The sequence below is a fragment of the Sorex araneus genome, chromosome 3, assembly GCF_027595985.1.
Source record: "Sorex araneus isolate mSorAra2 chromosome 3, mSorAra2.pri, whole genome shotgun sequence".
Classification (NCBI taxonomy): Eukaryota; Metazoa; Chordata; class Mammalia; order Eulipotyphla; family Soricidae; genus Sorex; species Sorex araneus.
The window spans coordinates 120,781,823-120,795,955 of NC_073304.1; the positions used below are offsets into that span (position 1 = coordinate 120,781,823).

General features: G+C 45.5%; 1 protein-coding gene across 1 annotated transcript in view; it reads right to left on the reverse strand.

The window, feature by feature from the left end:
- The window catches only part of LOC129403386 (uncharacterized), a 47,766-nt gene that overhangs the window by 16,376 nt on the left and 17,257 nt on the right, over window positions 1-14,133 (reverse strand). Inside the window, exon 5 of the mRNA XM_055130818.1 lies at window positions 13,400-13,479. Coding sequence (XP_054986793.1) covers window positions 13,400-13,479 — 80 coding nt within the window. The remainder of the gene's footprint in view (window positions 1-13,399; window positions 13,480-14,133) is intronic.

Genomic DNA, 14,133 nt, shown 5'->3' on the forward strand with positions numbered 1-14,133 from the left:
TTTAGTGCTCAGGTGTTACTCTCTGCAGTTTTCACTGGACCAGTGCTGTGGAATTGACCTTGGGGTGGCTGTGTGCAAGACTGTCACCTCCAGAAACCTTCTAGTATAGCGTCCCCACATTTTATAGATCCGACTGCCTTGGAATGATGTCTAGAGAGATTTCTCCACATCAGCCCAGAGGGCGCATGGAGAGAAATTGAGGCTGGTTCCTCCCAAGGGAAAGTCCCTGAGTCCCATTAGCGCTCTGAGGGGTCCCATCCTCACAGCCTGGGAATGGGGTGGAGATGGGCCCTGACTCCCACTCCCCTGTGTCTTGGCTCAGGGCACAGTTTCCTTCCCAGACATGGTCATGAGATTCTCCCCGGAGCAGTGGACATGCCTGGAGGCTGATCAGAGAAAGCTCTACAGGGACGTGATGCTGGAGACCTACCAGCACCTGCAGGCTGTGATGAGAGCACTGTGGGGCTGACTGTGCCTGGCCAGACCCGCATGGGCACCCATGGACCGTGCTGGGCTGTGTGTTCTACAGACTTGGTGATTCTGACAGGCCAGGATCATTGACAGTGATGGGAATCACAGTTTCTCAGGTTTTATCTTTTGTCTGTTTTTGTTTATTGGCCATACTTGGCAATTGTCAGGCCTTACTCCTGATATGCAGGGGATCTTTAGGTCAGCCATGTGCATGGTAAAGTGCCCACATAATGTACTGGTTTCAGGTTCCTCTAAATAATTCCTTCCATTGTTAAATCAATTTACTTCTTGTACTACTGTTCACTTCAGTATGTTTGTTTTGGTTTTCCTTTTTTTTAAAAATCTTATTTATTTAGCTTTTGGGGTCACACCCAACAATGTTCAGGGGTTGCTTCTGGCTTTGAACTAAGGAACTACTTCTGGCAGTGCATGGGGGAACGATATAGGATGCCGGGGATCGAACCTGGTTGGCTCTGTGCAAAGCAAATGCCCTACCTGCTTACTATGACTCCGTCCCTTCTTTGGGTTTTGATTCAGAAACATAGTCCGCATTCCTCTTGGCTCTGTGCTGAAGGATCACAGAGGATCCTTCAGAGGTGATCACAGAGGATCACTCCTGGCAGAGCCCATGGGGGTGATGTGGACTAAACCAGCTCAGCATCAGAAACATTGGGTTGTTCCATGGAACATACATCCATGTGTCAGGAATTGCATTCCTCATGATGGAAATGTTAAGAAACCAACCTGTAGGCCTCAGTTTCTTTTGACAGAGAGACTCTTAAGGAATGGAGCAATAATTGGAATCTTCCTTTGCATTTGTCTTGTGTAATCAAGAATCTTCCCACTCTATCAGCTCTGCACTCCTTATATTCAGATTTTTATCAGATTTACCTAAGCATTGAGGATAAATATTTCTGAAAAGTATAGGATAATGGCCCTGTCAATGTTCTTTGATAGGGTTGATTGGAGATAGTTGAAATGGTCTTGAATATGCACAGAAAGATTTCTGATAGTCTATGAAAGGGTGGAGTGGGCATCTTGAGCAAAATGTGTTACAAATGGTGGTAACCTGGGAGAGCGCCCAAACTCCCATCTCTAGGAAGTAGCATCAGCTGTGATGACGGACAGTGAACGGCGGTCACGGTTCTGATTCTACTCTCCTCATTTCAGTCATATTAGGAGAAACAACGACAAAACATTGCATCTGGAAGTGGTGTAATCTCAAGCCTACTAGACACCAAATTGATTAAAACGATTTTTGGTCTGTCCAAAAGACCAAGTCTACAAAATGATCCTGCACGGTTTGGTGCTCATTAGCTCCTATGCACCTGCGTTCTTAGTGTTGTACCACACATGGGATTTATTTATTGAAGTACATTTTATGTAATTTATTGCATACTTAGCAGTTCTTAGGAGTTTGTCCTGGTGTTGTCCTGGATGCCGGAATGGAACTCAGAGAAACCATGTTCAACACAAGCATTAAGCCAAAGAACTATTCTCCGGCCCCGGACTCTTGGTTGAAAACATGTTTCTAAAGCTTCATCCTGGGGTTTCCTTGTAGGTGAGAGTTCTCTGCTCGTGTGTTTTCAAGGGGTAGAGTGATCAATGTACAGTGCTCTCTGATGCTTTTCCCAGACTTCGGTCCTGTCTATTGTCTCTCCAACTCTCAGGGTTGCTGCTAGGCTAGTTCCTCTGCATCTTCATGGCTGGCTTCAGAGTCACTGCCTTTACCCCATCTTGATGGATCACTTCTGGAGAAACTCGTTGACCCATGAGTCGTTTGTCTGTTTTGCCTTGAATAAGCCTGTTTCTGTTTTTTATGATGGAGGCGTGTGTGGGAGCACTGGTTCTGTGTTTGACCAGTACAGGATAAGGGGGACTCCGCCTTAACTCACTGCCCTGAACTCTGTGACCGGCCCCTCCAGCACTTGCATCTCCTCTCCTTTATCCGAGCCCATCCCCCTGGCACCGATTCACCTGGGTTGGCATAATGGTCTACATTTGGAACCTGGAACTTTAAGGCTCCTTGGTGAAATGGATGACGTCACAGACAGGAGTCTTCCATGTGCACATTCAACCCTAACGATGTCAAGTGGATCAGGCTGCCTATAGGCATGTGTTTTACGGACAAAGTGATACTTCACTGTCGAAGAGGGACACTGAAGGCCAATTACTGGTAGGATGTGAGCGCCTCTCACTTCCAGTTTTTGTACTGTGACCCATGGGGCCGCACCAGCTTTGTGGGCTTTGTGGTTGTTTTTCACTCCCCCTCAACCATATCCAGTTGGTTCCTGGGTTTCGCTGTGCTCCCGAGGCTTTACGAGGATGCGGAGCTTTGGTGGTTGTTGTGGGGAGAATTTTGTGCAGCACAGGGCTCTTGGGTGTGAGTGTGTGATCTTCGGGGGCATCTCCTCCTCCAGCTCTGTGATGGGGCAGTGAGGCCTGGGTGCAGATCAGAGCATGGGGGGTTGTGGTCTTAGGGTGCCGGACCTGCTGATGGCAGAGATCTTGACCATCCCAACCCTCTCAACCAGGGGTTGAGATGGACCCTCTCCTGATGCTTTTGGTGTAGACATGTGTATGTAAAGTGAGAGATCTCTTTGAGGGGCATGTTTCACATGCTCCCCACTCATTGGTAGGTTCTGGGGAGTCCCAAAGGAAGCTGTAAGAGGATGCAGAGCCTGGTGGCAGAGGGGGCACTGCATCAGGGCTGTGTTGGACCTTAGGGGTCATGCAACCTAGTGTGCAATCTTAGCAGGAGTAACAGGCACACTTAAGTGGGTGCCCTGAGCTCTCCCATAGTGCAATATATGGTCACAGTTGGCTTCTTCGCCTTAATCGATTTATTTCAGTTAATTCATTTTTAGTAGTTACTTTTTTGGTACGGGGCACACCTGCTGATAGTGGTTACTCCTGATGGTGCTCAGGAAAACATATTAGGTGCCACTAGTCAAATCCGTTTTTCCTGCTTGCAAGACAAGGTCTTTGCCGGCTGTACTATGTCTTCAGCCCGTTTGCACAGAAGAAAATTGATCTATTATTTTTTTGAATTGTAGATTTTGGCGCACATCACTCAGTGCTCATTGTTTACTCTAGGATCTGAGCTCAACATTGTTCCTGGCACTGCTTGGGGACCCTATCTGCTTTGGAGAATTGAATGTGGTTTCACAGCTAGAAAGAAAAACAACCTATCAACTGTACTGTCTCTACTAACCCTATGTAATTTTTTCTACAGAATAAAGGATTTTTTGCTTCATCTGTCAAGTGTCTCAGCACAGCCCTCCCCACTGTCCATCTCCCAGACCAGGTGCGCTAGGCGATGGTAGAGCTAGTAGGACATTTGCCTTCCATGCAGCTAGCCTGGATTCAATCCTTATCATTTCATAGGGTCCAATGAACACTGCCAGGTGTGAAACAAAACTCCCCCAGAAAAAAGTCTCACTCCAGAATTTATCATAACAACGAGCATTCTTTAAACATCTTTTTTGGGCTTTGTGAATATCTCTCCTGCCTGTTCTTCTCTTTGCTCTTATTTTATTTTGGATCAGATCTGGCAATGCACGGGGTTACTCCTGGCGGTGCTTGGGACCATGTGGATGCTCGTAATTGAACCTGGGTCGGCCACGTGCAAGGCAAACACCCTAACTGCTATACTATCACTACAGCACCCTGCCTATTCTTTTCTGTTTTTCCTGTTTGATTCAGACTTGGAGACAGTCAGGGACTCTGCCCCTCTGCCCAGGTGTCTCTGAGATTCTATGACCCGCATCTTCAAGTACGTGCTCTGCCCTTTAAGCTTCTATTTCTGGGTTATGTCTCACTACTAGGGGAGCTGATGAGGTGGGGTTTGGCTCCACACCTGCCAGTGCTTTAGGGCTGCTTCCTGCTCTCTGCTCACAGTACCTGTAGACAGTGGGTACCAGGAAATCCCACACACCACCGTGCCGACTTCTAGCTGGCCAGCAACAGCTCCAGGCTAGTGTGCTCTCCCCTTGACCTCTGTTGATCTGTTGATAAATTTGTTGTAATTTCTTGGATGTGAACATTCTAGAATCTTTCAACTGATTTAGCCTGGGAACTAATCCTGGTTCCCAAGCAGAGAGAAGGACAGAGACACTAACTTGACAGTGCAAAAGCAGTAGGGTTCTATTCCAGTATACTGTGATCAACTATCTTACCCTCAGAATGGTTTCTTGACAGCGAACCCGACTCAGGCAGGAAGTAGTTTATATAATGTTTGATTATATAAGCAGTACATGTCTAATTGTTTCTGAAAAAAGCTAACTATAAAACAAAGGTGTTTTGGCAAGTGTATAGCGTAACAGTGGTCAGGAAATAATTAAACATATGTTTTCAGTAATAATTCTGGTTACATAAGCTACTCATTCTTTTAGGGTTAACAAAAGACAGTTTCTGGGGCATTTTGATTAAGGGCATAGTAATTGTTTGAGCCCACTTGCTGGGCCTAGGAGCCTCACCAGAGGGGTTCAGGTTGGCTAATTTCATGCTGGGAAACCGAGACTGATTTTGCTGATTTCTGCCACATTAACAGCGCTCAGTTTGCCCTTCCACAACAAAACGCTGTTAGGAGTAATAGAAGGAATTTGAGGCCCTGAGTAAAATTACAGACTTTCACCATTAAGATTTCTTTTGGGGTAAGTGTATTCTTTCTCCTCCATTTTCATGTGAAATTATTTATCAAAGGAGTAAAATCATATAGTCTGTTAAAGCCTGGCCTGAAAGATCTGAGTCCTGTCAGATGTGGAACCCAAACAAAGACAAAATAAAAAACTGACTCTTGAGAATATATGGCTGTATTTTAAACCTTTGCTATTGGCAGACAACTTCCTCTTTTATTTATGTGTGTAGGGTGGGGAGGGGATTTGGGATTGCTGCCAGACCCAGCATTGCTCCGGGATCACTCCTTGGGGATTCAGCTGTGAGGTTAAGTCGGCCACATGCATGACAAGGGCCCTGCCCACTGTTTTTTCCTTCTGACACATGCAAATCTTTGAAACTGCTTTGAAGCTGCAGTCTGTGCCGCATACTGGCATCATTCTGGGAGCCCCAGGCACCAGCAGTCCTGCCATGGCCTCTAACAGCTGGACCTCATTTCTTTGCACCACCACCCCCATCGTGCCAGAATGTGTTGCTGTCACAAGGCTCATGGGATTTACATAGAATTTGAATTCCTGGGGTCAGAGATAGGCCAGGAGTGCAGTCCCTGGCCTTGCAAGCAGCCTGCCATGGGACAATCTCTGGCAAAATGCAGGGTCCTCCAAACACCTCCATGAATATCTCAAAGTTCTGCCACTTGTGAGCATAAAACCCAAAACTTTGTCCTATAAATCTGGCTGGTGGGGGTTGTTGATGCAATATCATTCATTTTTTCCCTTTGTTTTTCTGTTTGATGTTTATGGTACTCAGTGGGGTTCCGAAGACTGAACCCAAGTCAGCTGTAAGCAAGGCCAACATCCTAGCTGACTGTAGCTCCAGCCCATAAGTTCATTAATTTTTGGTTGGAGGCTACGCCAGGCATTGCTCAGAAATTAATCCTGGCTTTGTGCTCACTGATCCCCTCATGCACGGCTTGGGAACCACTGCGTGATGGGGAATGAACCTAGGTTGGCTGCATGCCAGCAAGCACCTTGTGCTCTGTGCTATCTCTGTGGCCATCATAAAAAGTTAAAGGTGGGGCTGGAGCGATAGCACAGCAGGTAAGGCGGTTGCATTGCAATTCGGCCAACCCAGGTTCAATTCCCAGCATTCCATATGGTCCCCCAAGCACCGCCAGGAGTAATTCCAGAGAGCAGAGCCAGGAGTACGCCCTGTGCATGGCCGGGTGTGACCCAAAAAGCAAAAAAAGAAAAGGTAAAGATAAAAAAGTTGTGGAATTACAACTTCTTTTTCCTCAATAGACCGCAGCTTACTCTTTCATTTGTGTTTTTATTTGGGCGCCAGTCAGCAGTGCTACAGGCTCACTCCTGAATGTGAGCTCAGGAATCACTCCTGCTAGGCTTGGGGAGACCCTATGAGGTGGCGGGAGATCAAACCAGAGTCAGCCACGTGCATGACAAATGCCCTCCCTGATATGTTGTCACTCTGCCCACGGACCTAATTTTTATCTATAGTACAAGATTTCTGTGTATATATTATAGTATTTTCAGTTAGAGTGGACCCAAGGCACCTGTGGGATGGGACAGTAGCTCAGCTGCTCCTGTCTTCACCATGGATAGCCCATATGCCAAACCACTTCTGCATACCCTGGATAGGAAGGAGCATCTGTCTTCAATCTTGATTTTAAAGTTGCCTGATTAGTATAATGTAGCAGATGTTAGAAATTTGGGGGATAAATGAAGTATTAATAAAGTTTTGAGGAAAGGGTTCTGGTCACTGTTAGTTCATAGAAAACAATAAGACTTGCAGTGTATCTGGGTCATTTGTATTCGAGATAATTAAGTGGGTAATCCACTCTGGTCACTTTGTCTTCTGACGTCTTCTTGCTGTGTGCTGGCCCCCTCTTACCACTTCACCAGTCCTAACTTCTCCAGGAAGTTACCTTCAGAGTGCAGCCATTTTTTCATTCATTATTAGTGGGCTTATATGTTGGGCCTGTCATTAGATTGGACTGTGTGAAATCATGAGTTTAGTTGGTTAAAACAGTCATTTCAGCTTGCTCAGACTAATAAAATAGGTACTCAATAAAGTATTGCTAATTCTCTCACAGGATCAATAAACCAAGCAGGGTGCTTTACTGGCTCTGCACTCAGGAACTTCTTCTAGCAGTGAACCGGGGACCATGTGGGATCCTGGGGATCAAACCTTAGTTGGCTGTGGACAACGCAAGGTCCTACACATTGTGTTATCTCTTCAGCCCCAGACATGGAAACTTTTATAAGATAATTTCATTGAAGTTTCTGTAGTTATTAAAAATAAAACTTAAAAAGGTCTTTGTGAAAATGACTCACAAAAACTGACTATGTCTATTTAAAAAGTTTGCTAGTGTTTACATGGGAAGATCACGGGCAAACAATACAGTGAGTACTCCAGCAATTCATAGAAAGAAGGCCACCGTGTGGATGGTAAGGCAGGGCAAGCTGGGCCTTGGAGAGGAGTTCAGTGGATAGACACGAGTGCGGGAGAAGGCATTTGCAGCAGGGAGGAGGTGTAGGAACTTTGGGTTTACTCCTGGTAGTATATGTTCCTTAAGAAAGTGCTGCTTGAGTTTGGAGATGTGGTACGGTGGGTAGGGTGCTTGCCTTGCAAGGGGATGGCCTTAGTTCAATACCATGTGCACATATGGTCCCTGGAGTCCCACTAGGAGTGGTTCCTGAGCACAGAGCCAGGAGTATGCACCGAGTGTCGTTGACTGTAATCTAAAAACAAACCAACCAAAACAATAAAAAAGAGATCGCTTCTTATTTTGTTTTGGCTTTTTGGATGACACCCAGTGATGCTCAGCGGTCACTCATATCTCTGCACTCATGAATTACTACTGGCGGTACTTGGGGCATCAAATGGGATGCAGGGATCAAACCCGGACTGGTCACGTGCAAGGCAAACACTTTACCCACTGTTCTATCACTCTGGCCAAAGCTCCGAAACATGCAGATAGTTTCAATAAATAAAATCATAAAAACGGTCAACTTTAGTTTGTTGCATCAGTGCAAATTCTTTGTTCTTTCGTGTTTGTAAAATAATTAGTTTCCTAATGTATACTGATTTCTGTCTTCCTCCACCTCTCTCAGAGAGCCCGGCAACCTACTGAGCGTATCTCACCCCAACGGCAGAGCCTGGCAAGCTACATGTGGCACACTCAATATGCCAAAAACAGTAACAACAAATCTCACAATGGAGATGTTACTGGTGCCCACTCAAGCAAATCGATGAACAATGGGACGACAGTGCTACCATACTGTTTCTTTCTTGCACTTCGGTGATGCTCAGGGAACTATTCGGAATTCTGAGGTGTGAACCCAGATTGCCCACAAGGTAAGTAAGTGCCCAGCCCACTGTACTACCCCTCTTGCCCATCTTCTGTATTTGTTTCTGAAACTGCCTCGATGTGGTTTCCCTTGTAAGCAAGAGTCCAGTGGTTGGGTTTTTTCCAAAGACTGTGTTCTTCCAGCATTTTCCCCTTTCCAGTGTCTGTCCAGCTCTCTGGGCTGCTGCTAGGCCAGTTCCTCTCTGTATCTCCAGGGCTGGCTTCGGAGTCACTGCTCTCACCCCATCTTAATTCCCCAGCATCAGGTGACTTGTACCTACCTGCCTGTTTTACTTTCAATCAACCCACCCGAGTTTTTCCTGGGGGACTGTGATAGCATTGGTTGAATGTTTGACTGACCAGTACAGGATCAGGTCTCTTCTCCATCCCCCCGCAGCTCCTCACTCTGTGGCTCACCACCCCATCAGCTGCCTCTCCACTCCTTTTAGTCCGTTCCCCGTACACCACCAGTTCACCTGGGTTCTCTAAATCTTAGCCATGGCTCTTTAAGGCCCCTGGCAGAAGCAGAAGTGATGCCACAGACGACCCTTCAGGAATCCTTTCTAATCTAGCTGCGGTGCCTGGCTCGGGCCGCCATTGGTCTTGTGGGTAGAGGAGGAATTGGTGCCCCGCGGCAGGGCGGCTGTGAAGGCAGACTTTACGGCAGGACCGAAGTGCCCTCTGGAGTGCCCCGCGCCTCTCCATGTGTTTGATAAGTGAATTATTGCTTTTCTCCTTCTCCTCTCCTTTTTGCATAGTTTACTTCATAGCAATGTCCTTTCTGTAGAGACACAGGAAGACAGTTAAGTCTATGCTATTGGAACTTTGAAGTCCTTTAACTCCGATGAATATTAACTCCTGAGCATCTGTTTTCTCGAGACACTAAAGCCTTTGTTGTCCATATTTCTTGGCACCTCAAATGCAGGGTCCTGATGGGATGGACCCAGGGCAAAATGTGAGCTACCTGGCATGGAATCAGGATAGGCCAAGTGCTATAATACGGAACTATAAGTTAAGAGCATTATAAGTTAAGAGCATGGACAAATTCACTTATGATCCAAAAGTAACAACTGGATTAGGATCCTGCTAGGGTTAGGAAAGACTACTGTGGCCTGAGAACTATGGTCTCGGATCTATACTCTGGGATCTTTAGCAAGATGTCCCGAGGACAGCAACCCTACAAGCTTCATGTAGTTTGTGTCCACACAAATTGATGAGAACGATTATTTAGAAGGAAATCTAAAATAGCTGTGGGACTAAGTAAAGGAGAAACACAACCCTAGGTGGTATTGTGCCCTTGAGAGGATCTTCTGGCTGCAGAAGATCTTTCTCTTAACTTAAACTATGTTGACTGTGTGGCCTCACATGGGTGTAGTTGCTACTAAGGATGCTTGGAAGGTGGGTTCACTATAAGACGGAGTGCAGAGAGACTAGTTCGGAGGACAGGAGGAGATGGGAATGAGGTCAGTGTGAGACTGGAACAAATACGTGGGGAGAATGGAATAAACAGCAACTGATCACCAATCCACCTGGCGGCCCTGTTCATTCCTTCATGTGTCTGTTGTCGTTGGCTGCAGCCCGTGTTGGGGGAAGCAGATCATGGCCACCAAAAGCATGGAGTGGATGAGAGACCACGCCATTGCAGTTCACTCTTATTTTGTGAACTTATACAACTCACCAGCACACACGCCTCTGTTCCCTGGCCTTAGGACTCCTTCCAGCCAGAACACCGCAGATTTCACTCTGGAATGCCCTAAACCCCAAAGACACATCTACATAGGCCTGCATCCAGCATTCACTACTGTTGTGCAGGAATGTATCTGAAAACTGCACAAACAGTATTTGTTTTTTTTTTTGTTTTTTTTTTTAAATTTATTTATTTTTAATTAGAGAATCACCGTGAGGGTACAGTTACAGATTTATACACTTTTGTGCTTATACTTCCCTCATACAAAGTTTGGAACCCATCCCTTCACCAGTGCCCATTCTCCACCACCCGTAAACCCAGTGTCCCTCCCACCCTCCCCAATCCCATCTCCCCCCCACCCCACCCTGCCACTGTGGCAAGGCATTCCCTTCTGTTTTCTCTCTCTAATTAGCTGTTGTGGTTTGCAATAAAGGTGTTGAGTGGCCGCTGTGCTCAGTCTCTAGCCCTCATTCAGCCTGCAACTCCCTTCCCCCACATGGCCTTCGACTACAATGTAGTTGGTGATCGCTTCTCTGAGTTGACCTTTCCCCGGAACGTGAGGCCAGCCTCGAAGCCATGGAGTCAACCTCCTGGTACTTATTTCTACAGTTCTTGGGTGTTAGTCTCCCACTCTGTTATTCTATATACCATAGATGAGTGCAATCTTTCTATGTCTTTCTCTCTCTTTCTGACTCATTTCACTCAGCATGAAACTTTTCATGCCCATCCACTTGACTACAAAATTCTTGACCTCCTTTTTTCTAACAGCTGCATAGTATTCCATTGTATAGATGTACCAAAGTTTCCTCAACCAGTCATCCGTTCTGGGGCATTCGGGTTTTTTCCAGATTCTGGCTATTGTAAACAGTGCTGCGATGAACATACATGTGCAGATGTTGTTTCGATTGTACTTTTTTGCCTCTCTGGGATATATTCCCAGCAGTGGTATTGCTGGGTCAAATGGGAATTCAATATCTAATTTTTTGAGAGTCGTCCAAATTGTTTTCCAGAAGGGCTGAACCAGTCGGCATTCCCACCAGCAGTGAAGAAGGGTCCCTTTCTCCCCACATCCTCTCCAACAGCGGTTGCTTTTGTTCTTTTGGATGTGTGCTAGTCTCTGTGGTGTGAGGTGGTATCTCAAAGTTGTTTTGATCTGCATCTCTCTGATGATTAGTGATGCAGAGCACTTTTTCATGTGCCTTTTGGCCATTCGTATTTCTTCCTTGGTAAAGTTTCTGTTCATTTCTTCGCCCCATTTTTTGATGGGGTTGGATGTTTTCTTCTTGTAGAGTTCAACCAGTGCTTTATATACCATTGATATCAACCCCTTATCTGATGGGTATTGTGTAAATATCCTTTCCCATTCTGTGGATAGTCTTTGTATTCTGGTCACTGTATCTCTTGCGGTGCAGAAGCTTTTTAGTTTAATGTAGTCCCATTTGTTGATCTCTGTTTTTACTAGATTGCTTAGTTCCGTGTCACCTTTGAAGATACCTTTATCTTCAATATCGTGGAGGGTTTCGCCGACCTTGTCTTCAATGTACCTTATGGTTTGTGGTCTAATGTTGAGGTCTTTAATCCATTTTGATCTGACTTTTGTGCATGGTGTCAGGTCAAGGTCTAAACCCATTTTTTTGCATGTGGTTGTCCAGTTGTGCCAGCACCATTTGTTAAAGAGGCTTTCCTTGCTCCACTTCACATCTCTTGCTCCCTTATCAAAGATTAGATGGTCATACATTTGGGGTTGTGTGTAGGGATATTCCACCCTGTTCCATTGGTCTACGGCTCTGCCTTTGTTCCAGTACCATGCTGTTTTAATTGTTATTGCTTTGTAGTAAAGTTTGAGGTTTCGGATGGTGATGCCTCCCATCATCTTTTTCCCAAGAATTGTTTTAGCTATCCTTGGACGTTTGTTATTCCATATGAATTTTAGGATTGCTTGATCCATTTCTTTGAAGAATGTCATGGGTATACTTATAGGGATCACATTGAATCTGTATAATGCTTTAGGGAGTATTGCCATTTTGACAACATTGATTCTCCCTATCCACGAGCAGGGTATATGTTTCCATTTCCTCATGTCCTCTTTGATTTCATGGAGTAGCGTTATGTAGTTTTCTTTGTAAAGGTCTTTTACTTCCTTGGTTAAGCTGATTCCGAGGTACCTGATTTTCTGGGGCACGATTGTGAATGGGATTGCTTTTTTCATGTCCCTTTCCTCTGCCTCATTGTGCACAAACAGTATTTGGATAAGAAAATTATCCTCATATCCCGGTGTTTACTATACAACAGGATGTAAAAAACTGTCTCACAGTTGGAGCATCTGGAGTGAGTCTGCTTTTTAAAGATGAGTATTATACTTGGGGCCAAGGTAGTGATACAGTAGAGAAGGTGCTTGCCTTGCTCTTGGCTTACCCAGGTTTGATACCCAGCACCCGAGATGGGTTCCTGACCCTTGGGAGAAATGATCACTGAGATTAGAGAAAGGAGTTAGCCATGAACACTGCAGGGTGTGGCCCCCAAATACTGCAACAAAAAAGGTAACTAATGAAGAAAAGAAACCCAAAAATAAATTCATGTGCAAAGACAATTTCTACAGTAAAACACTTAAAGAACTGAACAGTGGATCCTTAAATCCACTGTGTCTGGACTTATATTATGCTGCAGAAGCCCATGTTTTATCCTGAATACTTATTCTTTGTTCTCTACTCTCACATCCTCTGTGTGTGTCTTTGGTTTGGGGCAAAAACCAACAGTATTCAGGGATTATTCCTACTCTGGGATGAGGTAGTCCTGGTGGGGTTTGGGGAAAAGATATGATGCCACAGATAGAACCTGGGTTGGTCACTAGCAAGGCAAGTACCATACTTGCTATATTCTGGCCCTTTTTAAATAAATTATTTCCAGCACACCAGGAGTGAGCCCTAGGCAAAGGTTCTATTCACCCCGGACCCCCATAAAAATTAATTTCTTTCTTCAAATATCTTATTTACCAGCACTACTCAAAACAACACTGTGGGTAGCCTGCTAAGGGAAAGATGAAACAAGGGGGGTGCTTTGCTCTGTGACTTTAAGAAGCACATAGTCCTACACATTCTTTTTGCCCTTTTTGGGTCACACCTGATGGATGCGTAGGATTTCCTCCTTGGCTCTGCACTCAGAAATTACTACTGCACCAAGCTCCACATCCTCAGCAGGACACACAAACCCAAGGTCTGACATTCTTAAAAAAAAAAAACCTTAACCAAAGTACTCACCCCAATAGCCTGGGTCGCCTGATCACGGTGAGATGAGAAATGCGGAGGCTTTGCAACTTGCTGTGAGAGAGTAGAAATTCCTGATGTACAAAAACACCAACATTGGAATCAGACAGACAGTAAAGGGCTAATGTGCTTGCCTTGCTCACCCTGATCAATCCTCGGCATCTCTTATGGAGCCCAGAGCACTGCCAGTAGTAATAACGGAGCCCAGATCCAGGAGTAAGCCCTGAGCATCTACAGGCATGGACAGACCCCCTCGCACTCATAAAAACACCAAAAATAGCCCCCAAAAGCAAATTTTCATTTGCAAACACTAAGCACCTATGACGACCACACCTCCTGGATGGTCCCAGACATCATGGTAATAAATACATCACCAACAACAGCATGGTCCCTTGATTTTCGGGAGCTGCCGCTCTGCCCCTCAAAATAAATCTGTCTTCTATTTCATTTTCTCGAAGACCACACAGACAATACTAAGTGGTTATTCCTGGCTCTGCACTCAAGAATCAGTTCTGGTCATGCTCATGGAATGGAACCTGGGTCTGAAACATGGAAAGCAAAGGCTCTAAGTGCTCTGATATTGTTCCCATCTAAGTAAAACTGGAGGATCTACAGTAGCCATGTCGGGGTCAAATTTTCCTGGACAGGGTCCAAAGAAGTCCCGTCCCCGGAGGGTTGGGACAGCCACATCCCCTTGTTCCTGGCAGTTCCCGCACCTGCAAGGCGCA